At 41.4% G+C, this 26,391-nt stretch overlaps 1 protein-coding gene across 1 annotated transcript in view; it reads right to left on the bottom strand.

Annotated features, from left to right (window-relative positions):
- Window positions 1-26,391, bottom strand: part of FMN2 (formin 2) — a 439,054-nt gene that overhangs the window by 113,886 nt on the left and 298,777 nt on the right. Inside the window, exons 10-14 of the mRNA XM_060243494.1 lie at window positions 16,508-16,599; window positions 16,230-16,359; window positions 11,939-12,085; window positions 5,945-6,004; window positions 2,970-3,090 (exon numbers count right to left, since the gene is read on the bottom strand). Coding sequence (XP_060099477.1) covers window positions 2,970-3,090; window positions 5,945-6,004; window positions 11,939-12,085; window positions 16,230-16,359; window positions 16,508-16,599 — 550 coding nt within the window. The remainder of the gene's footprint in view (window positions 1-2,969; window positions 3,091-5,944; window positions 6,005-11,938; window positions 12,086-16,229; window positions 16,360-16,507; window positions 16,600-26,391) is intronic.

Genomic DNA, 26,391 nt, shown 5'->3' with positions numbered 1-26,391 from the left:
AATCACCAAAATTTTGGGCTATGATTTTAAGAAAATTGCAGAGACGTTTTTACTTGGATTACAATTAGAAAAATACCCAAAAGAAGACAGGACTTTAATTTGGTACCTGTTATCAGCTGCTAGGACTTTGTACGCGCAGCTTTGGAAGCAAGAAAAAATACCAGAGAAATGGGAATGGACCATGAAAGTTTTATCGTGGTGTGAAATGGACAAATTAACCAGAACACTAAGAGACTATGATCTAGAGATATTCAAAAGGGAGTGGAGAAAATTTAAAGGATATATGGAGAAAACTTGGAAAGTAAAGAAATATTGGACAATTTTTTAGTTGTAAGAATATATATATGGAACTTTGAGCAGTCAGAAGTGCCTTTAGTATGGATTTGAACTTATAACCTCGGGGAAGTCAACATTGGAGGGAGGGGGGATGGAAATGTCATATGGGTTAATGTGAAAAAAGAAAAAAAAATTAAGAAATAGAAAAGCTTTGTAACCATATGCTACCAATAAATTGTTTAAAACCAAAATCTGCATCTATTATTTATTAATAATAGTATCCCACTTCCCAAAAATATCCAAGACAACCAACAATAAAAATTAAACAAGCCACTAAAAACAAAAATACAACAATGAAAAAACTAAATAGAAAAACTATAAATAGAATAATAGAACAAGAAGGCAATAGAAATTTTATATACCAAGTGAAACAGAAGCGTCTTTGACTAACACATAAATAACAATAAGGAAAGCACACACAAATCTCTTGTGGGAGAATGTAAGAACAGCTGTGCTGAATCAGCATCCCATTTCACACAGTGGCCAACCAGATGTATCAAGAAGGGCATGGAAGCAAAACATTTTTGCTTCCTAGCACTGGCATTCAGAGGATTACTGCCTCTGAATATGGAGGCTCCTGCCTCTGAATTAAGGTCACTAGTCCACAGCTGTGATATTACCGCAGAAGAATCCCTTTCTGCAGCTGGCACCAAGCCCAGCTCACTGAGTGGTGGGTACCAGAGCAGGACCTCAGCAGATGATCTCATTTGAAAGATGGTCTTTCAGATCCTCCAATTTGAAAGGGCTTTAAAGAACAGAAGCATGAGCTGGAGCTGCACTTGGAAATATACTGGAAGCCAATGAAGATCAATAAATACTGGTGGAATATGCTCACTGTGGAATGTGTCCGGAAATATAACAGATACAGCTTTTTGGACCAGCTGCGATTTGGGAAGTCTTCAAAAGGCCTTCCCATGTAGAATACATTACAGTAGTGTAAGTTTTGTGTATCCAGAGAATGGATAGCTGAAGCTGGATCATTAGAATGACATCCCTTGACCCTCATGGAGTTCATAAAGGTTGTTAAAATAGTGACAAAACAGTACTACAGTATAACAGAAAGCACCAAAATTGAAGTTGATACATATTGGTTTGTATTCTTAGAAAGTAGACAGGGAAAATAAAGATTTCCATTAATACAATGCGTTGGTAACTGATGGAACATTTCACAATCTCTTGCAAGTCTGTCATATAAGATTGCATAAATTCTTTGGCATAAGCACCACCACTGCTGGCCAAGTACTGCAGTGCCAGCATAATGGCATTTATTTCACAGACATGACATAATTCAGTATTTATGCACTGGTAAAGTCAGTGGGATCAGGCAATTTTTAAGTGTCAGACTTAAATATTGATCCATTTTTTTCAAAACAGACTCCCTTTTTGTGATTACTGTATAAACTCAGGAAGCCTCTTGATTGCAAAGCTTACTTAAACCATGTGTTCTATATTTTCCAAAATCTTTTAAATATGTATACTTATTTTGATGGCCAATGGCAAGTGGAAAAGGACTTGTGTGAGAGTGGCGTGAATATCAGGCTTTGCCTAGTGCTGTTGCCACTGAGAGATCTTCATCACAGACTAATAAATGAAGTTGGCATATTTTAGTTTATAGAGGTGAGGAGTAGAGGGACTGGAGGAATATTGCAAAAATCTGCATGCCCTAAAAGGTTCCTGCTTTGATGGGCCGTGGGTCTAATTCAGTACTTCACTACAGCAAAAACTGTTCAGCTGTGAATTACCAATAGCAAAGCAGATTTGGATTAAGATGCTAAACTTTGCCTTCTAACTATAAAAGAGATGAGTCTGAAAATCAGTTCTGCTAGGTTTTTAAAATGTTTTGCATACGTTATATTACTAACCATAACTCTTCTGTAAGATAGGGCAGTACTTTTATCCCCATATGATAGAATGGGTTTGGGCTTGATGAAAAGAAAACTGGCTTCTTCAAGGAAATCTAGAGTTTACCTCTCTAGCATCTGTGGTTTCGTTAAAATCTGAATTGAAGCTTGATTCATAGTTTAGACTCTTAGCCACTATCCACATCACTTCTCTAGATGTCTAGAAACTGCAGAATTACCTACAATCTAAGGTTAGGTAAAATCAAACTGATTTAGAGACTGGCTTGAGAATTGGACCAAGCGTCCTATGAGGTTTGGTCTACAAATACTTTCACACTCATTCAAACAATAACTTTGATCAAACACTTCATGAAGTTCTGGGGACTCAAGTTTTGTGCATTAAGGAGAGTGAGTAATATGTTTATAAATATCTTGATTATCTTTCTCTTTGAAGCATGTCAAATTTTAAAAGATGTCATTTCTATCAATCCACTCATTTTCTTCAGTCAACTCCCATAAATTATATTTTAAAAGCCCCCAAATATGGTTAAACACACAGCCTATCGTTTGACTGCTTTCTCCTCCATCCACAACTTTAGTGTTCATCTCAAGGGGCTATTTTCTTTGAAGGTTCTTGTTTGGTATGTTGCCAATGCTTTTGGCTTCCTGCCATCACATGACTGGTAAAATTGATCTTTAGGCTTGTTGGGCAGATGTTAAAACATATTTCCAAGACTGTTTGGTGTGTGTATCTCAAATGCCAAGTGATTGTACAAATCCAGAACAACATACCTCTCAAGTCTTTTTTAAGTTTGCGGAGATCCTTTTGAAATTCTTCAAATTTTAACTGAGAAGCCTGAAATAAGTCTTGTGGCTCTGGAAGAGGGAAGATACATTGCTCTTTTCCAGCATCCTGACAGAAATATAAAACAAACATTTTCAAACATTAAAGATAAGAATTGTACTTCTTTATCTCCTGTACAAGAAAGTAAATATTATATTAAAGCAGGATTGCAGCTTGGATAGGGCCAGGGTTAGGGTTAGTACCCACATGGAGTATTAATTTGTCATAAGCATTGTGTTTTTTAATAACTTACGATGACTGAACCCTAAAGCGCACTTAAATAGAGTAAGAATCTATTATTTAAGGAAGTTGTTAATTATATGCAGATAGAAGCTACTAATTTAAAACTATTACCTTAACATTAAGAATTTGTAACTATTAAAATATACATAACATGGACTAGGGTGAAAGAAATTTATGCTGCTTATGAAGAAATCATTGCTTCATTTCTGTGGCAACCCATAACGAGCCATAAATTCCAGTACTATAGCTATAGTTTTGTTGGCCCAGTCAAGTTTTAGTCAGAGTGCTGATTTAAATTTTCAGTGAGCTAAGAAGTCTCAATGGATAACCTACTTCAGAGGTTTATGAGACTAAAACAGAAAGGAAATCTATATGCCATTCCAAGTACCAGGGAGGAAGGCTGGGATAAAAATAGATGATACATAAGTTGTGAAGTGAAAGCCCTTCAAGCACATGGGTTGGGCACTCTTGCTTATCAGTTATTTGGTGGGGAGATTAAAAATAAGCCAAGCTTTGAACTGAATTTAAAATTTAATAAACAATTTTATGTCTGAACACCATATGAACACAAAGGACTGCATCTCCAACTGTGAAGCATGAAAAGTTTCATATACTAATAGAGCAGGAAATAAGGACTTGGATTCAAAATAACCCAGGTGGAAATTAACAAGAGGTATTGAACTCTCCCACCTTTTTCTTTCTGCCACAACTCACTGTGCCTTCAGAAACTTTTCTCCCAAGGGATACCCAAGAACTGTGCTACAAGCAGGCTCTGTGCCAGCTTTTCTGGTATCTTAGGCCCTGCCCTGTGCAGACCCAGGAAGGCGAGAGTAGGTGGGTTGGTGCATGTGCTCCTTCAAGTCTGCCTTCCCTTACAAGGGAAGGCAGGTTCCAAGAAGCACACACGCCACTGTGCTGCTCCACCGCTTTCACCTTCCTGTGTCTGCACAGACCTGGGAAGGTGAGAGCAGGTGGCGTGGGGTGTGCACTCCTTGGAGGCAGGCTCCTTGGAGTGCACATACTACCACACCACCCCGCTGCTCTTGCAGTGGAGAAGGGGCACTGGGGGCAGTGTGTGCACTCAGAGAGCAGCGGGGTTATGTGTGCACTCCTTGGAGCCTGCCTTCCCTTCCAAGGAGCACATAAACCACCCCCGGTGCCCCTTTCCCACAACCTGCCCACAGGCCACAGAACTCCTGGTGGGCAGCAGCAAGGGTGAGAATGGCAGGGAAGGGACACTGGAGGTGGCAGGGTGAACAGCTCACCCCTGTGACCAGGTGGCACCCTAGGTGGCTGCTTACCTGGCCTACTGGGGCGTGCTGGCCCTGGCTACAAGTAATGAGAGGATCTGAAATGCAGACAAGGAATTATCAAAAAATCCTTCTCTTTAGATATGCCTTCCTGTCAGTAGAAAACAGAGCTTGAAAACAAACTTATCAGCGCAATGTTTCTGTCTCATTATGTTCACTCGAGTTATGATTCAAGATTTTTTGTTTTAGACTCATGTCTAAAAAATGATGTCTAAATTTCCTCTGGAAAGGGTGTCTGGTCCTCTTCCTGTTTTAGTGTGTGGAATTCACTTACATAGTTGTTTTCAAAGTACTTCCTTGTCTAGCAGTTATTTACCAGATGGATAATGGCACCCCAAAATGCCCAGCAGCCCCCAGCTTTGAAACTGGCCACTGGGGAAAGGAAGAGTGCCTATATGGATCAGTCAATGCCCTGACAGGTGACCTAGAACCTAACAGTATGGGATGTCAGGGAGGGAGGTGATCAAAACCTTGGTTAGTGAGACAACAGGCATGCCTCAAGACAATTCTGAAGCAGCCTGTGGCTGCAGTTGACCCATTGTTGTAAAAACAGAGAATCACAAGGCTATGAGGCCTCGAGGGGCCAGGAAAGGGGCATTCAAACTCAAGCTATTTCAATCCTGCCAACCCACAGCAGAGGAGGATCCCCTAGTTTACTCCTGGCAAACTCAGGGCAGCACAGCAAGAGAAAGCAGGCTGGGAGGCAGAGGGTGCCATAAACTTTCATCCTGCCAGGTCTGCGAGTAAGCAAGGGCAGTGCTTGGAGAGTTGAGGCAGGAATCCTCACCATGTAGTACATGGATAATTAAATAGTAATTTGGCATACTGGGAATGGCTTGCTTTGGAAGATAGAGATGACTGGCTAAGTTTGGGTCTACTCTTCTGGCATGTGTTTTGCCAGCTGTTTTTAACTCCACAGAAAAAGGATATCTAAGCCATCAACAGACAGTAGTCAAAGAAAGCTATTATCTAAATCATACACTACCATTCTTTTTAAATGACATTTTAAAAATGGAGTTAAAATAGAGTGAACAGACAAAAACACAGCTACGCATTATTTCCATCAGCAGAAACAAAAGTAGCTCAGGGTGAACTTTTCGGTAAGAAAATGAAATGGGAGAAAGCTTTCCTTCTATGCCATTCACCCCCTTAAGAAAAAACAATGCCAGCAGCTGCATGTAGAATAGAAAAACATGTTATTTTAAATGATCTGAGAATTACACAGAATTCCATTTTAAGACTAGAGAAGACAGTTCCAAATTGCCCCTCAGCCAGTAGATCACTGACTGATCTTAAGCCACTCATGGCTACCATGAGTTCTTTTGAGGAAAAAAAATAATAAACACCATATAAAAACAATAAATACTTACTTCATCAAAATTACGCAGATAGTATGAGACAATGTATGACAGAAGACTTCTGCTATTATCCTGTGTAAAAATACAACATAATGGAGATTTTACACAGTATCATACACACACTGTATCGATAAAGTAGGGTAATTTCTGTTCTCAATTTCTCAACTAGGGTAATTTCTGTTCATGGAAAAAAAGGGACTCATAATACAGTTTGCTAAAGGAGGTCTCAAAGGACATTGAAAGAGGTCAAACAAACATGCATTTGTGTAATTAATAGGGATCGATTTTGCAACAGGGCTGAGTGGAGAGCCCTTTTGAACCCGGCGCTTCTCTCCGTTTCCGCACAATTTGCCCCGGAGCTGCGAGTTGGCATGCAGAAACTGCTTGGAAGAGGATCCTGCTTGCTGTGGAAGAGCGCCACGCCAACTCGCAGCTCTAGGGCAACTTGTGCAAAAAGGGAGAGAAGCACCAGGAGCAAAAGGGCTCTCCATCCAGAACAAGTCTTGTACAAAATCGGTCAAAGTGATTTGATGCTCTACACATATGAAGTCAGAGTAAACAGAAAAATGGGACATAACATGCATTAATTAACTAGGAACTGTATGGAGTGAGCAGCACAAGAATATAGATTCTGAGCTATCTGGTTTTCCTTTTTTCTGTCTTATGTGTAACAGAAGACCTTTTCCCTGGCCTCTCTTTTCTCCTTCCATCCTCCTACAATTATTTGATTTATTGTCTATTAGTATTTTTGAATAGTGCAAGGTAAGGGCAGGAAATGACTAGAGAGATGAGATGCATAAATTTAATAACAAGTAAATGCAACCTGTTTGAATTACTATAACATAGTTAAACTAGTGGCTACTGTTTATAACTGAAAACTTTATTAATAGATAATTCAGTAAACTGGTTGGTAGTAAGTACAGGGACGACAAAACTTCTTCAGAATTCATTACCATAGGAAGTTGCAATAGTCACCAGCATAAATGGCTACTCAGAATGGCCACGATCATGAAGAAGTCTGTTGGTCATTTTAATTAAAAATGAAGCCTCTATATTCATTTCTACATTTCTACATTCTAGTAACAGAAAATGGCTTCTCTGACATGCCCAACTTGAAAACTTCTCAGAGACTTCTGGTTAGCCACTGTGGGATAAAGAATTCTAGCCTAGATAGAGCTCTGATACAACTGAACACAACAAGTATTATATTTGTTAAAATCTTATATTTAAAGGGGAAAATGTCATAACTCATTCATAGTTTTGTAGGTCACTAACAAAGAAAATACACACACAAATCAAAATGTAACACACATGTAATACACATTTGGGGAAATATTCAAATGTGGGAATTATAAAACAAAATATTTTCTGGGAAGGCTTAGAAAAGTCAGACTACAGTTTTTAAAAGTGACCAAAAAGCATGTCCTGAAGCTTCAAGACATGTGGTTTGGGCTTTTCTATACCATTTATTTACTTGACATTCTCAGATTCTCTTCTCTAATTACTTACACTTAATAGCTACAAATGCACCATAAATGAATCCTAGTTCCCATGCAGTATCTAAGATGATTTAGCGTGAGGTAGCTCACAGTTTTTTAGCCTCCAGCTCACACATTTTTGTCTTAACTCAGAAAAAAATTACCTGAGAAAATTAATTTATGCAGTAGCTCACACATTTAATGTCAGTAGCTCACGAAGTAGAATTTTTGCTCACAAGGCTCCACAGCTTAGAGGGAACATTGGTCCCATGAGCCTTGCATGCAAAGCCTATTCATAAGTGAACAGCCTGTGCCTGGTGGGAGATCAGGAACATTCTTGTCCTCCCAGCACTTGTATGTTGAACATCACATTAAAAGAGAGGAGCCACTACTCACAGACCCCTGCCACTTCCTGGCAACACACACAGACACACAGGCACATGAGGGAGGGCTGAGGAACACTCCTCTTTTAGCCTCAAAGTCACAGCCAAGGTATTAAATATTAGAACCTGGTGTGAACTAATTTGTCTCACAACTCCATGGGCTGTATAATTTCAGAACAGACAGAACAGAACAGACAAAATTGAACTACGGGAGATGGAATCTCCATTTGTAGTATCCTCAGAAAGACCATTAAAAGGGGTACTTTTTGCAGAGGAAAAAGTTTTACAAAGTGGTCCTCTGACCCTTAACAGAATTCCCTGCAATGCTTAACTATTTCTAATACAATGGGTTGCAAGCATTGACAATGTAAAGCAAGTTTAATCTAAAGTTTTGTGATGGATATAAATTGGTAGAAATGAGATCACTTTACAACAGTTCTCCAAGGACAAAGACAGGCATTGCTCCTGTGTTTAGCCTCTTTTGATGAGGATATTCCATTGGTATGGTACTAACACATTGTGTGTCTTGGTTACAATCTCCCTTTTGGTTGATGATTGTGCCAAGAAATAGTACAGTTTTTAACAATTCTAATTCCTTCAAGTCAGCCTTAAAGCTGTGTACTTCCTTAGCAGTCATTACTTTTGCCTTCTTGATGTTCAGCTGTAATTTTTTCGCAGATAAGCTCTTGTCACTCCACCACGACCTCCCCACCAATTTTGATACAGTAAGCGAACCTGAGGCCCCAAGCACGTCTTCTGTTGCGATCTTGGATCATTTCACTCCACTCAGTCTGGGGGAAGTTGACAAGGTCCTCTGCTCTGTGCACCCTACCGCCTGTGATCTGGACCCGTGCCTGTCTTGGCTGATACGAGCTTGCCGGATGGAATTACGGGCCCCACTGCAGGAGATTATCAACAGGTCCTTGATGGAAGGGACCTTTCCCATGCCCCTTAAAGAGGCAGTGGTTTTCCCTCTCCTTAAAAAAAATCTTTCAGAGTCAATTGAAACTGAATCCATCAAAGACGGAGGTCCTGTGCCTAGGTCGCGGCGGATTAGGAAGAGAGGTCCCTTTGCTGACCTTTGATGGGACGCATTTAGCGCCAACTTCGAGGGTTAAGAGCTTAGGGGTGCTCCTGGAGCCTCAACTGACAATGGAGGCCCAGGTAGCAGCCACTGCCAAATCTGCATTTTATCATCTTAGGCAGATAAGGCAGTTGGCTCCATACCTGGACCTGGCAACAGTTATCCATGCAATGATCACCTCAAGATTAGACTACTGTATTGCCCTCTACATAGGGCTGCCCCTGATGCAAATCCAGAAGCTGCAACTGGTGCAAAATGCAGCAGCCAGGTTGTTATTGGAGCTACCTCTATGGGAGCACATTCAACCTGCACTGGTGACGCTGCACTGGTTGCCTATAGTGTTTCAGGTTCGCTTCAAGGTGCTGGTTATGACCTTTAAAGCCCTATATGGTCAGGGACCTGCTTACCTCCAGGACCGCCTTTCCCCATATGAGCCCCAGAGAGCACTAAGATCAAGTACAGACAGGACCCAAGAGACTTCTTGTGATCCCTGAGCCAAAAGACGCTCAGCTGGCTACCACCAGAACAAGAGCTTTTTTGGTAGCAGCCCCTGCCCTCTGGAATGCTCTCCTCAAAAATATCAGGGCCCTGTGGGACTTGCCACAATTCCACAGGGCCTGCAAAACAGAATTGTTTAAATTAGCTTTTAACAACTAATGGGGAATGCGACCACTATACCACAGCATTGAACAACACTACCATATGCAGCGTCAAAAACGAATTAATAATACTGATGCCATCTTGGATTTTAGGACTGAAACTGTATTCTATTATAATGAATTTTAATGATTTTATTGTAATTTATTTTAATAGTATGTATCTTAATCTGTTGTGAGCTGCCCTGAGCCCTACAGGAGGGAGGGATATAAATACTATAAAATAAATAAATAAAATCTTGCTTTGACAATTTCTTCATCAACAGTCATTTCAAGTCTTCACTATTTTCTGCCAGTAAGGTGGTGTCATCTACCTACCTTAATGTTACTTATCAATTTTTACTTCACCTTCATCTAAATCTAATTTAGTTTTCCTTTTATGTTCTGCATATTGATTGAAGAGGTAGGGAGACAAAAAAATACATCTATGTCTGACACCTTTTCCAACTGGAAACCACTCTGTTTCTCCATATTGTCTTAACAGTAAACTCTTGTTCAGAGTACAGGTTGCATATTAAAACAGATATTGTGGCACACCCATTTCTTTAAAAACCGCCCATACCTTTTCAGGATCCACACAGTCCAAAGCTTTGCTGTAATCTATAAAACACAAACTGATCTTCTGACTAACAGATTAAAACATCAGTAATGCTCATTATCAGGGATCAAGATGAGTACCTTTCTGGAGAGGTGAACCTTGTAACACATGCTCAACCATTTACAATTCTTGGAACTTGCAATGTCAAATAATCTCCTTCATTCTTTTACAATAATAATAATGTTAAGACTATTTTACTTTTTAAAATACACCGTATGACCAATGTAGACAAATATATACAGGGATATGTTCATAGAAGAGTGATTTGTTATAATGAAACAGCAATTTTTCCTTCTCTTGTTCCTATTCCAGATATTTGCCCATGGGGAAAAAAATAATCCCTAGGTTTCCTTTAATTCTGTATTGCAGGTATGTCCAACAGGTAGATTGTGATCTACCAGTAGATAGCTCACCAGTCCCACTTGGTCTCATGGTTTGCTGGACAGGTATTTGGGGTTTTTTGATGATTGTTTGATGTGGTGGTATTTGATTATTGGTGCCAGTATGATGAATTCTTATTTTTACTTCTAGAACTGCATGTGTGGTTTTGGCATCATCCAGAGATCTTCAGTTCCTGTTGATCTTTAATACTTTGGGACAGTGACAGTTTTGGACCAGATTCAGCCAGTGTTAACTTAGCACCCCAGCCACCCTAGTATAACAAAGATGAGTGTTCTAAGGAAGAGCAAAACCTACCACTTTCATGATGAATGGGAAATGGACTACTTCATCATGGTGAAAGACAAGTGTTGTTGTCTACTTTGCAACGGCGCTGTATCCTTGCCCAAAAAGGGTAATCTGGAGTGTCATTATAAGGCTCTTCATAGCAATAAGTTTGAAGCTGATTTTCCACCCAAAAGTGAAATTCGTAAACTGAAGCTCAGAGAACTTAAATCTAAATTGCCTGCACAGCAACAATTGATGGCGAAGCCAAGGTCACATTTGGTCAATGCAACCATGGCATCCTTCAAGGTCAGCAACCTGATCGCAAAAAAAATGCAAACCTTTCAATGAAGGAGAGTTTGTAAAAGATTGTTTTCTTGAAGCAGCAGACAATCTTTTTGAAGGATTTAAGAATAAGAAAGAGATCATAGCTGCTGTTCAAGATGTACAATTGTCAAGAAACACCATCATTCGGTGAATAGAAAAGATGTGTGGAGACACAACTGAACAATTGTTGGAGGATGTTTCAGTTTGTGCTGCTTTCTCACTCCAACTGGATGAATCTACAGACATAAGAGACACAGCCCAGTTACTAGTCTTTATCCGAATGGTTTTTGAAGACTTTTTGAAGAGTTATTAAGACAGTTAAAAACAGTTATAACAATAAAAATTTAAGAAAAACTGTTCCAAGTTCTTTCTAGATCGTTGTCTCTCTGTTTTGTTTTTGCTTATTTTGCTTACCAGTAAATGACAGAAGGTGCATTGTAAATGGAAGGGGGGGGTGGAACCCAACTTTGGTGGGTTAAAATCTAATTCAAAACTAATTTGAAATTTAATTTTCATGGTGGTAGATCACCAGCACTTTTGTCCGGAAAAAATAGATCACGACCTGTTCGAAGTTTGGACATGCCTGCTGCATGGATACATGGTCTATCCATGTTCTCATTTCAGTTTGAGATAAGTAACCACAGAAGGGAATACATTACCTCAAATATGAAAAACAAATAAGTGTTAATCCATGCTAAACTGTCCTTAAATTATCTGTCTGTACATGCATGTATGGTTTATTCCAAACTCTGAATCCAGAGCCTTAAAAAAAAAAAAGGAAAATATTTACAGCCATCTGGAAAAAAAATAAACTTACGCTACTCTTGACATCTTTCAGTTTGGGAAGAATATCTAACCCAAAGCCATCTGCCTGTCCTCGTGTCCTGTTACCTCCGTTCATGTAATTTCCAAAGGCAAGGACCAAGCCTAAAACCCGCATCACTCCTGAGCCACTTTTCAGTGTCTGAAAAAGATAAAGCAACTTCAATAGTTTAAACACATTTGACACTGATCAATAATTTTAATTTTTTCCATTAGAAACATGCAGGGCTTTTTTGGTAGAAAAAGCCCACAGGGACTCATTTGCATATCAGGCCCCACCCTCTGATATCGCCATTGTTTCCCATGGAGTTTTTTTGTAGGGAAAACCCAGTAGGGGCTTATTTGCATATTAGGCCACACACCCCTGGTGCCAAGCCAGCCAGAACTGCATTCCTGCTCAAAAAAAAGCCCTGGAAACATGTATGATGAAACCATTATTTTAAAAAATATATTCATGTTAGAATTATTGGATGAGGCTGCAATAATGCTACTGCTTTTAAGTGTTCAAAGTGTCTTATACATTTGAGTTATTGAGATCTTTACATTAGTCCTCTCATGTAGGCTATTACTACGATCCTTAACTCTACAGGTCATGGGCTGAGGATATGGCTTGACCTCCTATGAGCTCATAGCATAGTGTATTGTTGGAACTCTTTGTCTGGGGCAGTGATGCTCTGTATTCTTGGTGCTTGGGGGGGCACAGTGGGAGGGCTTCTGGTGTTCTGACCCCACTGATAGACCTCCTGATGGCACCTGGGTTTTTTGGCCACTGTGTGACACAGAATGTTGGACTGGATGGGCCATTGGCCTGATCCAACATGGCTTCTCTTATATTCTTATAGCAAAAGTGAGTTTTGAACCAAAGATGTTCTGATTCGTAGTTCAGTTCCTCAGGATCAAACTACACATGGCTCTGGCATGCTGTGACTGGAACTTCAGTAGTGCTGTAGGGCTATAAAAAGCAGATGCAGGGGAAGAAGAGATATGGACTGTGCCGTGATGGTGGGAAAGGAGGGTAATACACCCTGCACCATTTCCTTGATCAAAAAAATACCTCTCCACTGGGTTTCATTGAGTTCTTGCAAAGTGAAAGGTGGAGTAGATGATATAGGTATCTGTATTTTTTTCTCCTGAAACTTAAAGATGCTCAGGAAACTTTCTTGGTTAGGGAAGCAGTGCAGGGGAAAAGACTCCTACTCCACCTCGTATCATGGCTCCAAGTTATGTTACTTGTTTGTCCTGCCTCCACAGAGCCAGGCAATAAATCTGATCTTCCAGTCAAGGCACTCCACAATCATATGTAATCTAACCATACAGCAGCTCTATAAATATGTTATACATTTATATAAAAATTAAACTTTAATGAAAATTAATTGTATTTGTTGACCCTCCATACTACAGATCAGTTATGTTTACAAATGAAATGAACACCAGTGATACAAAAACAAGGAAACAGAGATTGAGTTGGATCCAGTGATCCATCAATAGAAGATGTAAATGGATGCAAATTTTCCCATTTCCTTCCACTTCCCTCAGTGGCCAGTTCCTAGGGTTCTGGGGCCTATGTGGCACAGACAGCCATGTAGGTCTGTGGGCTGCAATAAAAAAAAGGGAGGGAGATGAAATCTTTCCTGCCTCTTCCATCTGCACAGTATCACTGACAGAAAAGGCAGGAAGGAAAAATGTCACCTTTCCCCCCAATCCCACTAGAGCCCACTGACCCACCTAGCTATTATTACTGAGAGCCAGTGTAGTGGTTAAGTGTGTCAGACTAGTATCTGGAAGACCGACATTCAGATCCCCACTCATGCCATGGGAGCTCATTGGGTGACCTTAGCCCAGACACACTCTCCCAGCCTAGAGTATCTAATGTACCTCACAGGATTGTTATGAGGATAAAATGGAAGAGTGGAGAATGATGACGCTTTGGACCCCTGTTGGTGATAGAGGTAGTGGATAAATGAATTAAATAATAATTACATACTAAATAAACAAGTTGTGATTTCTCAGAATCCCTGAATTTCCTGCAAAAGTGCCTCCCTTTTTGTTATATCTCATAGAGCACTGTTTCTTGTGGAAGCAATGTGTGTTACGAAAGACAGAACACGTCCCCTTTGCCAGAACTACCAGCCTGTTGTTGGGAGGCAAGCTGCCAGTATAGTTCAAGATGGGGAGCACTGGCCTAGTTGTCTCAGTAACAGGCATATTCCCCCCTTAATCACTTCCACCACTCATTGTCACACAATTGAAAATACTATCATAGAGTTGGAAGGGACTTCCAGGGTCATCTATTCCTCCACAATGCAGGAAATTCACAAGTACCTCCCCCCCCCACACACACATCCAGTGACTCCTGCTCCAAGCCCAGAAGATGCGGGGGGGGGGGGAACCTTTTAGGATCCCTGGCCAAACTGGCCTGAAGAAAAATCACTTCCTGACCCCAAACTGGCAATCAGCATTTCCCTGGAAATGTAAGAAAGGGTCACAAGAACTAAGCACTGATGCAACTCATCTTGCTCTGCCTAAGTTCACAGAAGTAGCATTGCTGTCAGATGGCCATCTAGCCTCTATTTAAAAACATTCAAAGGAGAGCCACCAACTCTCAAGGAAGCCTGTTCCACTGAGGAACCACTCTAACTGTTGGAAAATTCTTCCTAGTGTTTAGCTGAAAACTTTTTTGATTTAATTTCAACCTCCTGGTTCTGGTCTGACCTTCTGGGGAAACAGAAAACAATTCTACACCATCTTCTACATGACAGCCCTTTAAGCGTTTGAAGATGGTGATCACAGCTCCTCTCCAGGTTAAACACACTTGGTCTCCAGACCCTTCACCATCATCACCTTTTGTAGTATTCTGAGAAAGATCACTGCAGTGGGTCCCTTTTTGCAGAGAGAAAGGTTTCACAAAAGTACCCTTCTGCACCATCATTTTGGACAAGGGGGCAGTGATGAATTCAGGCAGTTAGCCTCGTAGCTGGAAGCAGCTTGCACTGATTGGCTGAGCAGCAGCCATGGTTACAAAATGTATCAATTTTGAGAAGGCTTGCGGAGTGAGGAAAAAACGCCTCACAGAGCTAGTTCTGCTGGAGTACTGAAGCAGTTCAGAGCTGGGAGATAGCTCTGGTGTAAGTTCAGTCTGGAGACTGAGGAAGACTGTTGTGAAAATCAACTGGGAAAGAGCTGAGACAGTCTGTGGGCTGAGTTCCTTGGAAGGCAGAACTGGTTTGGAGTTCTGTCTGAGTAAGAGACTTATTGTGAAAAAACTGACTGGAAGCTGAGAGTCCTGTCAGCACATCAAGGCAGACTCCTGTTTAAGTAAGAATACCAACACACACAGAAACTGTGGCTAGATTCTTGCGGCTGAGAAGAAATCCCAGGATACAGACAGAGAAACTAGCTGAGTGAGACTGATACACAGTATTGAGGGGCTTGGTAATAGTACTCAAAAGGTGTGAGTCCTGAATACTAGTGGAAAGAGTGTTTCTGAGGGGATTTATTTGGCACAAGTCAGAAGTCCTCAGTGTGAATGACAAAGAGTGTATGACCCTTTTTTATTTTGGGGGTTGGGAAATCCAAGTTTAGGAGAATAATCCATCTCTGCATGTCACTGAAAGGACCTTTTTTGTCTTCAAAATGTGTGAGGACAAATATTGATTACAGCTATAGAATTTTTTTCTAACACAACCTTAAGGTGAGAAGCCATTTTACATCATCACCATGAGGTGTTTGACATTGTAGAGGTCATAATTTTTCAAAAACCTTTTCTGAACAGAACTAATGCTAGCTGTACTTGTAGAATCCATAAGAAAAAGCATCATTATTATACTTATGTCTGAGGATGATTTGCCATTGTTTCATAACTTACGCCACTGTCACCCAAATCTCTGATGTGATCATTGGAGATTCTGCCAGAAAGGATATTTAAATAAAAATAAAATATTCAAGGCACATATTAACAGAGCTTTGGAAAATGCTCAAGGGAAGGCAGTGTCAGTTACACAGAGACACAATTTTGCTTTGGCTCAGGCATAAGGTACATTACTCTCTAGAGGCTGATGTGCATTGGCTACAGACTTGTGATGTTATATTTCAGCACTGAAAGCCAAATCTTAAAATGGGCTTTGATCTTCAAGCACAATCATAAAATGTTCCATTCAACAGGACTGCTATCCTTCACATTTAATGAGTGCTTAAAGTAAATAAAACTTTTGAAATATGAGTATCACTGAAAAGAAAGATTAAATATCAGCAAATCTAATTCTCACATCAGATGGTCCACAACCTACCTCACACAGTTTCTGAAGCAATTCAAGCTTGCAATGGATAGAGGAAATGCTTTCTGAAAATGTTGATTGGAACAGGATACAAAAAACGCGTTCTGAGAAGTTGGGAATTAGTGACAGCTCATAAAGAAATCTAAAAAAAAAAAGTTATTGAAAAATGTTAATTAGGTCTCTCACTGCATGAACTTTAAAATTAGGAGGCATTCTTCCCTGTAGCAAAGCAAACCAGTACCACAGCCCAAAACAATACCCGCCCAGATTTGAGCTATCCAAATTCTTACTGTTCAGGCTTGTCCAATGATTTGGCATTTTCTTTTTCCTTGCTTGATTTGCCATGTTTTTCTATTTTTTCCAGTTCATCAGATTGTGCTCTCTTTAGAAAGGAAACAGACATAAAGAAATTAAATAAGATCTAGCCAATTATAGTTCATACAAGTTTATAAGAACAGCCTGCAGGATCAGACCAGTGGCCCATCTCGTCAGACATTCTGTTTCAAATGTTGTCAACCAATTTGCCCTGGAGAGCCAAGAAACAGGACCCAGAGGCCAAGGCCTTCCCCTAATGCTGAAATCCCAGCATTAGTATTCAGATGCTTGTTGTCTCTGTAGGTAGAAGCTTACTTCATAGTTAGGAGCCACAGTTACTCATTGAATTAAGCAGCATACCTTTTCTCTACCTTAAGAAATCTCAAAGTACCTTACAACAATATTCCCTTTCTCTCCTTACAACAGACACCTCATGAGGTAGATAAGGCTGAAAGAGTTTTAAGAGAACTGTGACTAATCCAAACTCACCCAGCAGGCTTCATGTGGAAGAGTGAAGAAGAGGAATCAAACCCAGATCTTCAGATTATCCTGCTGTTAACTTTTTGTATTTACTTTTGTCTGTTCTGAATCTATTTCCCAACAATTTAATTGAGTGCCCCATAGCATTATGGGAGAGGGAGAAAAAGCTCTCTATCCACTTTCTGTACTACATACACCACGTGCATAATTTTTAAGCCTCTATCATGTTGCCACTTAGCTGCCCCCCCTTTTTTTGGACACCAAAAAGTCTCAATCTCTCCAGCCTTTCCTCATAGGAAAGGTGCTCTAACCTCTTCCTCATCCTGGTTGCTCTCCTTTTTACTTTTTCCAATTCTGTAAAAGTCTGCCGTGAAAATGTTGTAATGCCATGTCACCCCAGAGTCGGAAACAACTGGTGCTTGCAAAGGGGACTACCTTTATCTTTAACATCCTTTGTGACATATGGTGACCAGAACTCCCTACATTCATGTACATATAGAATCATAGAGTGGGAAGGGACATCCAGGATCATCTAGTCCAACCTCCTGCACAATGCAGGAAACTCACAAACACCTCCCCCTAAATTCACAGGATCTTCACTGCTGTCAGATGGCCATCTAGCCTCTGTTTAAAAACCTCCAAGGAAGGAGAGCCCACCACTTCTCGAGGAAGCCTGTTCCACTGAGGAATCACTCTAATGGTCAGGAAGTTCTTCCTAATATTGAGCCGGAAACTCTTGTGATTTAATTTCAACCCACTGGTTCTGGTCCTACCTTCTGGGGCCACAAAAAACAATTCCACACCATACTCTATATGACAGCCCTTCAAGTACTTGAAGATGGTGATCATATCACCTCTCAGCTGCCTCCTCTCCAGGCTAAACATCCCACATAGAAAATAAACATATTTTCTATGTGTGCAGCAAATGTTTGTTTTTCATGGAATTACAGTTCATGAACCAAATCTAAAAGCTACCCTTTATGATAACTATGAATTGCAAAAGATTCATTTGCTCAAGTATGCAGTAAGACAGTATAAGATTAAGACAGTACATGATTCAGTAAGACAATACATAACACATATACATACTTTTGAGTAGTTCATATATTTTCCTGGATCAGATGACGTTCTTAAGTACAACATTATAAAAAAAATAGTCAAAACCTCATTTTTCTTTCCTATCTTAAAAATGAATTTTTTTACTGTCTTAAATAATGAAGAGGTGCCATTTTCAACAGTATGTTGTTCAAAGGGAAGTATAATGATAACTTCACAGATCAAAGCATTGTAACAGCAGTAAAGATTTTCCTTTCAGTAGCATTATAGTGGTAATATTCCAGTACACTGTTAATACCTTTCTAACACACTATAGCCATAACAAAAACATGTGTTGGCAAGGCTTTTTTTGAGCAGGAACGCACAGGAACACAATTCCGGCTGGCTTAGCACCAGGGGGTGTGGCCTCATATTCAAATGAGTCCCTGCTGGGCTTTTTCTACAAAGAAAACCCTGTAAAACAATTGTGATGTCAGGGGGTGTGGATGAGTTCCTGCTGGGCCTTTTCTACAAAAAAGCCCTGTGTATTGGTATATCTACTATATTGTTTCCTTGGAAACAACATTCACTGCTATCAAGTGCAAAATTTTCACTAAAATGTTTTAGCATAATTTTCTTTGCAATAGTGGAAAAAACAATGTGACAGAGGAAAGTTTGAATGGGTCCTCCTGAGTAGACAGAAGAATTATGCAGAAATTTCATAGCATAGAGTGGATCTCATAGATGCTCCTTGTATTGGAATGTTTTGAGTTTATCACTACTAGAAGTAATTTATGTCATCACAAGAGGGGAAGAATGATTAAATTCTGAGCTAAAGGAAAATGTAGAATATTGTTAGCCTATCAGTGTGATAAAGTGGGCTGTGGCTGTCAAAAACTCAGGGCTTTTTTTAATCCGGAACACACCGGAATGCTATTCAGGCTGGCACAGGCAGTGTTCCTGCTGCCTGCGCTAGCGTTCCGGCTCAGCCCCAGGGATCCGGGAGCCCAACAATGCCTGCACAGCCTCTTCTGGGCTCCCCATTCATCGACTGGGGTTGGGGAGCCCAACTGCACCTGTGCGACCTCTTCTGGGCTCCCCAAGCACCGGCCGGGGTTGGGGGGCCCAACCGTGCCTGCGCGACCTCTTCTGGGCTCCCCGCTCACTGGTTGGGGTTGGGGGGCCCAACCGTGCCTGCGTGGCCTCTTCCAGGCTCCCTACTCACTGGTTGGGGTTGGGGGGCCCAACCATGCCTGCGTGGCCTCTTCCGGGCTCCCCGCTCACCGGCCGGGGGCAGAGGGCCGAGCCACGCTGCACAGCATCCTCCCTGGGCCTGGCTAGCTGGGAGGCTTTCAGGGCCCAGCTGCAGCAGCAGGATTGTTCCTGGCCGGGGTTCCCCTCTGTGGAAGAGTCAGCATTGCACTTCAGGTTAAGTTTGTTCGCTCCCATTCCCTTTATTTCCATTTCTTTTTCCTCTTTCTGTCTTCCTCCTTTCTTTCCTTTCTCTCTCTTTTCATTTTCTTTCTTTCTATTTCTTTTTTTCTCTCTCTCTCTTTCTCTCTTTTTTTCCTTCCTTTCTTCTCTCAAACATTCATGACTTACAGCTCTCAGACATCTGATGTTTATTTTATGTGGCTCTTACATTAAGCAAAATTTCTTTCTTTCTTTCTTTCTTTCTTTCTTTCTTTCTTTCTTTCTTTCTTTCTTTCTTTCTTTCTTTCTTTCTTTCTTTCTCTCCTTCCTTCCTTCTCTCAAACATATGATATTCATGTCTTACAGTTCTCAGACATCTGATGTTTATTTTATGTGGCTCTTATATTAAGCAAAATTTCTTTCTCTTTCTCTTTTTCCTTCCTTCCTTCCTTCTCTCAAACATATGACATTCATGTCTTACAGCTCTCAGACATTTGATGTTTATTTTATGTGGCTCTTATATTAAGCAAAGCAGCCCCGTGGCGCAGAGTGGTAAAGCTGCAGAACTGCAGTCAGAACCCTCTGCTCAGGACCTGAGTTTGATTCCAGAGGAAGCTGGTTCAGGTATCCGGCTCCAGGTTGACTCAGCCTTCCATCCTTCCGAGGTCAGTAAAATGAGTACCCAGCTTGCTGGGGGGAAAGTGTAATGACTGGGGAAGGCAATGGCAAACCACCCCATAAAAAGGTCTGCCATGAAAACGTTGTGAAAGCAGCGTCACCCCATAGTCGAAAATGACTGATGCTTGCACAGGGGACCTTTCCTTTCCTATCTTAAGCAAATTTGGCCACCCCTGTGCTAAGGGTTCTTTTGGGTCACAGCCAGTGTTCCCTGTAAGCTGAGTTAGTGTGAGCTAGCTCGCTGATTTTTAGTCTCCAGCTCACAGATTTTGTCGTACTCAGGAAGGATAACCCCAGAGCACAATAATTTATGCAGTAGCTCACAACTTTAATGCCAATAGCTCACAACTTTAATGCCAGTAACTCACAAAGTAGAATTTTTGCTCACAAGATTGCAGCTTAGAGGGAACATTGGTCACAGCCAGTGCCTCCCAAGTGATTGCTAAGATGTCAGCCCAGATGCTGTATCTCCTTATGATACAGCACATGTGCATCCATGAATACTGTCAAAAAAGAAATGTGGCCACAACTGAATTGCCAGGGTGCCAGCATCCACTTGCAAATAAGGAACAGTACAATCCTAAACAGATCTATTCAGAATTTTGTTGAACTCTACTCAGTTGTTATTTCTAGGAAGGTTAGATTCATGTCCAGTAGACCAACAAGATTTTGGGGGTGTAAGCTTTGAGAATCAAAGCTGTGAGGTTTATACCTCAAAAATATTGTTGGTCTCTAAGATGCCAATGGACCTGAGTCTAGCTGTTCTCCTGCAGACCAATACAGCTACCCTCTGAAACTATCCTAAGATATTAATAATAGACACAATGAGAATATGGAGAAATTATCTAAGTGGATTGCACTGAAATCTCCTGGAATAACTTGTTAACTTTAGGGAGGACTGTGTAGATGTGTATGTTTATATGACACAGTTCTAGAGGAACATGGAAATACTGAAGAATTCTGTTTCCTAAGAATCTCCCACTTTCATTCAAAAAGCAGTTTTCTAGTCCTTATGCCTATAAAGCCATGACGTTAATAGCCCAGACTGTCCTGATCTCATAAACAACAAAGGGTTGTGGCTCAGTGGTAGAGCATCCTCTTGGTATGCAGAAAGTCCTAGGTTCAATAGCCAGTTAAAAGGATGAGTTTGGAGGTGATATGAAAGACCTCTACCAGAGACCCTGGAGAGCTGCTGCCAGTCTGAGAAGACAATACTGACCTTGATGGACCAGTATAAGGCAACTTCATGTGCTCCTGTATGTTGACCCTGGTTAGTATTTAGATGGGAGGACCTCCCAAGTAATGTTCCCTCTAAGCTGCAGAATCCTGTGAGCAAAAATCCTACTTTGTGAGCTGCTGGCACTGAAGTTGTGAGCTACTGCATAAATTAGTGTGCTCTGGGGTCATCCTTCCTGAGCTAAGACAAAAATGTGTGATCTGGAGGCTAAAAATCTGTGAGCTAGCTCACACTAACTCAGCTTAGAGGGAACACTGCTCCCAAGCAGTACTCCCTGTAAGCTGTGTAGTCCTGTGAGCTAGAATTCAATTTTGTGAGCTACTGGCATTAAAGTTGTGAGCTACTGCATAAATTAGTGTGCCCTGGGGCCATTTTTCCAAGTTAAGACAAAAATGTGTGAACTGGAAGCTAAAAAACTACGAGCTAGCTCACACTAACTCATCTTAGAGGTGGATGTGGCTAAATGACCATACTTTTGGTGATGTCAGTGGTGTGGCCTATTATACAAATGATGGTGATGTCAGAGGCGTGGCCTACTTTGCAAATGATGGTGATGTCAGAGGTATGGCCTGTTATGCAAATGATGATGTCAGAGGTCTGGCCTCGCATACCAATGAGTTCCTGCTGGGCTCTTTTTACAAAAAAACCCTCTGCAAAAACTTATGCCCAACCTCCCAAGTTTAATCCAGAAATGATGTTATGATATCAGCAATGCTGTATTCCAGGGCTCTGCCCCTGGAAAGCTCTCGGGGTTGCCAGCGCCAGGCTGGCAACCATTACTGTATGAAAAACAAACAGTTTACACCCTGACCATAGATGTCTCATGGAAATGTGTAAACACTCCAATGGAAACATGAAATGAATGACTGTAAATAAAAATAATAATAGCAAAACTATTTGGCAACCCTAACTCAGAACCTGGCCTCCAGATCCTTTGGGATTCAACCTCTGCTACCTTGGTTGTAACTTCACAGAACTCTTGTTTGGGAAAAGAATGGATCTTGTTTCACATTCACACCTTACATCTCCAATACTATCCTTAGTGAAATTACACCCTTCTTAGCTAAGGCTTCAACACTTTAAAAGGATATAACTCTGCTTCAGATGACACTATTAGAGAGCAATTCTAAGCAGGTCTTCTCAGAATTCTCAGGTCCATTCAGTATGGTTTACTTCTAGGAATATGTTCTTGGGATTGCACTGATAATATTCTTCCCTTTTTTTTGCATTCTCTTTTTTTAAATTAAACTTTTAAAAACAATATACAAGAAATACAGTCAAATATTCACAAAATCTTAACCCTTTAAATCCCCCCAGATCAGATTCAGACAGGTGAAGTTCAAGAAAAAGATACAAGACAATATGATCAAAATAAAAAGCTGCAAAATATACTCCATACATAGAGAATACATACTGACGAGTTCAAAGGAGGTCCTACAACTGATAGACAAATTAAAAACTAATAAGTCACCGGGTCCGGATGGCATACATCCGAGAGTTCTGAAGGAACTCAAAGTTGAACTTGTGGATCTTCTAACAAAAATCTGTAATCTTTCATTGAAATCTGCCTCCGTTCCTGAGGACTGGAAGGTAGCAAATGTCACCCCCATCTTTAAAAAAGGTTCCAGAGGAGATCCGGGAAATTACAGGCCAGTCAGTCTGACTTCAATACCGGGAAAGTTGGTAGAAACCATTATCAAGGACAGAATGAGTAGGCACATTGATGAACACGGGTTATTGAGGAAGACTCAGCATGGGTTCTGCAAGGGAAGATCTTGCCTCACTAACCTGTTGCATTTCTTTGAGGGGGTGAACAAACATGTGGACAAAGGAGACCCGATAGATGTTGTTTACCTTGACTTCCAGAAAGCTTTTGATAAAGTTCCTCATCAAAGGCTCCTTAGAAAGCTTGAGAATCATGGAGTAAAAGGACAGGTCCTCTTGTGGATCAAAAACTGGCTGAGTAATAGGAAGCAGAGAGTGAGTATAAATGGGCAGTCTTCGCAGTGGAAGACGGTAAGCAGTGGGGTGCCGCAGGGCTCGGTACTGGGTCCCATGCTCTTTAACTTGTTCATAAATGATTTAGAGTTGGGAGTGAGCAGTGAAGTGGCAAAGTTTGCGGATGACACTAAATTGTTCAGGGTGGTGAGAACCAGAGAGGATTGTGAGGAACTCCAAAGGGATCTGTTGAGGCTGGGTGAGTGGGCGTCAACGTGGCAGATGCGGTTCAATGTGGCCAAGTGCAAAGTAATGCACATTGGGGCTAAGAATCCCAGCTACAAATACAAGTTGATGGGGTGTGAACTGGCAGAGACTGATCAAGAGAGAGATCTTGGGGTCATGATAGATAACTCACTGAAAGTGTCAAGACAGTGTGCGTTTGCAATAAAAAAGGCCAATGCCATGCTGGGAATTATTAGGAAGGGAATTGAAAACAAATCAGCCAGTATCATAATGCCCCTGTATAAATCCATGGTGCGGTCTCATTTGGAGTACTGTGTGCAGTTCTGGTCGCCGCACCTCAAAAAGGATATTATAGCTTTAGAGAAGGTGCAGAGAAGGGCAACTAGAATGATTAAAGGGCTGGAGCACTTTCCCTATGAAGAAAGGTTGAAACGCTTGGGACTCTTTAGCTTGGAGAAACGTCGACTGCGGGGTGACATGATAGAGGTTTACAAGATAATGCATGGAATGGAGAAAGTAGAGAAAGAAGTACTTTTCTCCCTTTCTCACAATACAAGAACTTGTGGGCATTCGATGAAATTGCTGAGCAGACAGGTTAAGACAAATAAAAGGAAGTACTTCTTCACCCAAAGGGTGATTAACATGTGGAATTCACTGCCACAGGAGGTGGTGGCGGCCACAAGTATAGCCACCTTCAAGATGGGTTTAGATAAAAATATGGAGCAGAGGTCCATCAGTGGCTATTAGCCACAGTGTATGTGTGTATATAACATTTTTTGCCACTGTGTGACACAGAGTGTTGGACTTGATGGGCCGCTGGCCTGATCCAACATGGCTTCTCTTATGTTCTTATGTTCTTAGCTTTAGAACACTATTCTCCTACACAGGAAAATATCTATATGTTCACAGGGCAGTGGGATAAAGAAGCCAAGGATCACAGGGGGGTATCAGATGCACATAGGCAACTCTTAGATGCCATGCCCAATACACAAATACATGTGAAGTCAATGGGTGAAGTCAATGGGTGATCAAGGCTGTGATCAAGCATAATTGAACTCCAAAGGGAGTTCTGGCCATCACATTTAAAGGAACAGCACACCTTTTCAATTCCTTCCTTCCTTAGGAAATAATGAAGGTTAGGGGCACCTTCTTTTGGGGCTCATAGAATTGGACCCCCTGGTCCAATCCTTTTGAAACTTGGGAGGTATTTTGGGGAGAGGCACTAGATGCTATACTGAAATTTTGGTGCTTCTATCCCCCAAAACAGCCCCCCCCCCCCGAGTCCCAGATACCGGTGGATCAATTGTCCATGATTTTCTATGGGAATAAATCTCCATAGGGAATAATAGAGTTCCCAGCAGACATTTTCCTCCCCTCCCCCCGCTTTCTGACGATCCTGAAGCGGGGGGAGGGTCTCCAAACCGGGGGATCCCCTGCCTCCACCTGGGGATTGGCAACCCTAGGTAGATACAACAAGACAATATGATCAAAATAAAAAGCTGCAAAATAAACTCCCTACATAGAGAATACATACTGATGAGTTCAAAAGAGCTCAGTTTATAGAATGCACAGGGTGAACTAACTTCCCAGAAAGGGAAGGGGAAGGGGAAAGGGGGGAAATAAAACAAACAAACAAAAATATACACAATAAAGCCAAAATGCAATAGTAAAGGAGTGTCACTGCCAGGGCTTTTTTTGAGCAGGAAAGCACAGGAATGCAGTTCTGGCTCGCTTGGCATCAGGGGGTGTGGCCTAATATGCAAATGAGTTTATGCTGGGCTTTTTATACTAAAAAAGCTCTGGTCACTGCTTTTAGAAAAATAACGGATTATGATAAAATTTGTTTGGCAAAATGTCAAGGTCAGAGAGGTATGTAACAATAGGAAACCATAAAGTCAGTCTCGTCTATTCAGATTGCAGCTGATCTCCAGGGTTTCAGGCAGAGGTTTTTCACCTAACTGCCAAATCTTTTAACTGAAGATACCAGTGACTGAATCTGGGACCTTCTGCATGCCAAGTAGATTCTCTGTCTCTGAGCAACAGCCCTTCCCCCTAGCAGCAGTGGCAGTGGCAACTCTCCAGAAATCACAAGGGACCTCCTAGCTACAGAGATCAATTCTCCTAGGATTACCAAATCCAGGTTGTGAATTTCCTGGAGTTTTGGGGGTGGAGCTTTGGGACAGTGAAGCTTGGGGAGGGAAGCAACCTCAGCAGGGTATATAATGCCATATACTCCACCCTCCAAAGCAGCCATTTTCTCTAGGCAAACTGATCTGTCATCTGGAGAGTAGTTTTAATTCTGGGTGATCTCCAGCCCTCACCCGGAGGCTGGCAACGGTAGTTCTTAATGGATGAAAAGCCTGGTTTGGAGGGTGAAGTCTATACTGGTCTGATGTCCCTGTCCTCCTCAAAGCCCATCCTCACCAGGTACCACCCCTCAAACCTCCAGGAATTTTCCAACATTGAGTTGGCAACCCTATCTCCTTCCCAACTAAGAGCTAACCTACCTTTATACGTTTCTCGGTTTTCGGCCTTTTGTCTCCACCCCCTCCCCCTAGGAAAACTACAATCTATCTTCACAGTGGAGACCAATGCAGCTTATATTATTCTCTCCTTTTATCTGCACAACAACTCTATGAGGTACATTAGGCTGAAAGTATATGACTGGTCCAAAATCACATGATCAGCTTCCACAGCAGGATGGGGATCTGAACCTGGCTCTTGCAGATCCTACTACTCTGAAGCACTAATTGTTGCACCACACTGGCTTTCATAGGGTGGCTGCTGTTGAACAGTGGCAAGCAGGCAGGTCTAGTTGAGTCATGCAAGCCA

The sequence above is a fragment of the Heteronotia binoei genome, chromosome 1 (genome assembly GCF_032191835.1).
Source record: "Heteronotia binoei isolate CCM8104 ecotype False Entrance Well chromosome 1, APGP_CSIRO_Hbin_v1, whole genome shotgun sequence".
Taxonomy (NCBI): domain Eukaryota; kingdom Metazoa; phylum Chordata; class Lepidosauria; order Squamata; family Gekkonidae; genus Heteronotia; species Heteronotia binoei.
Note: the sequence above shows the minus strand (reverse complement) of the source record. Positions and strands in the feature narration are given on the sequence as shown.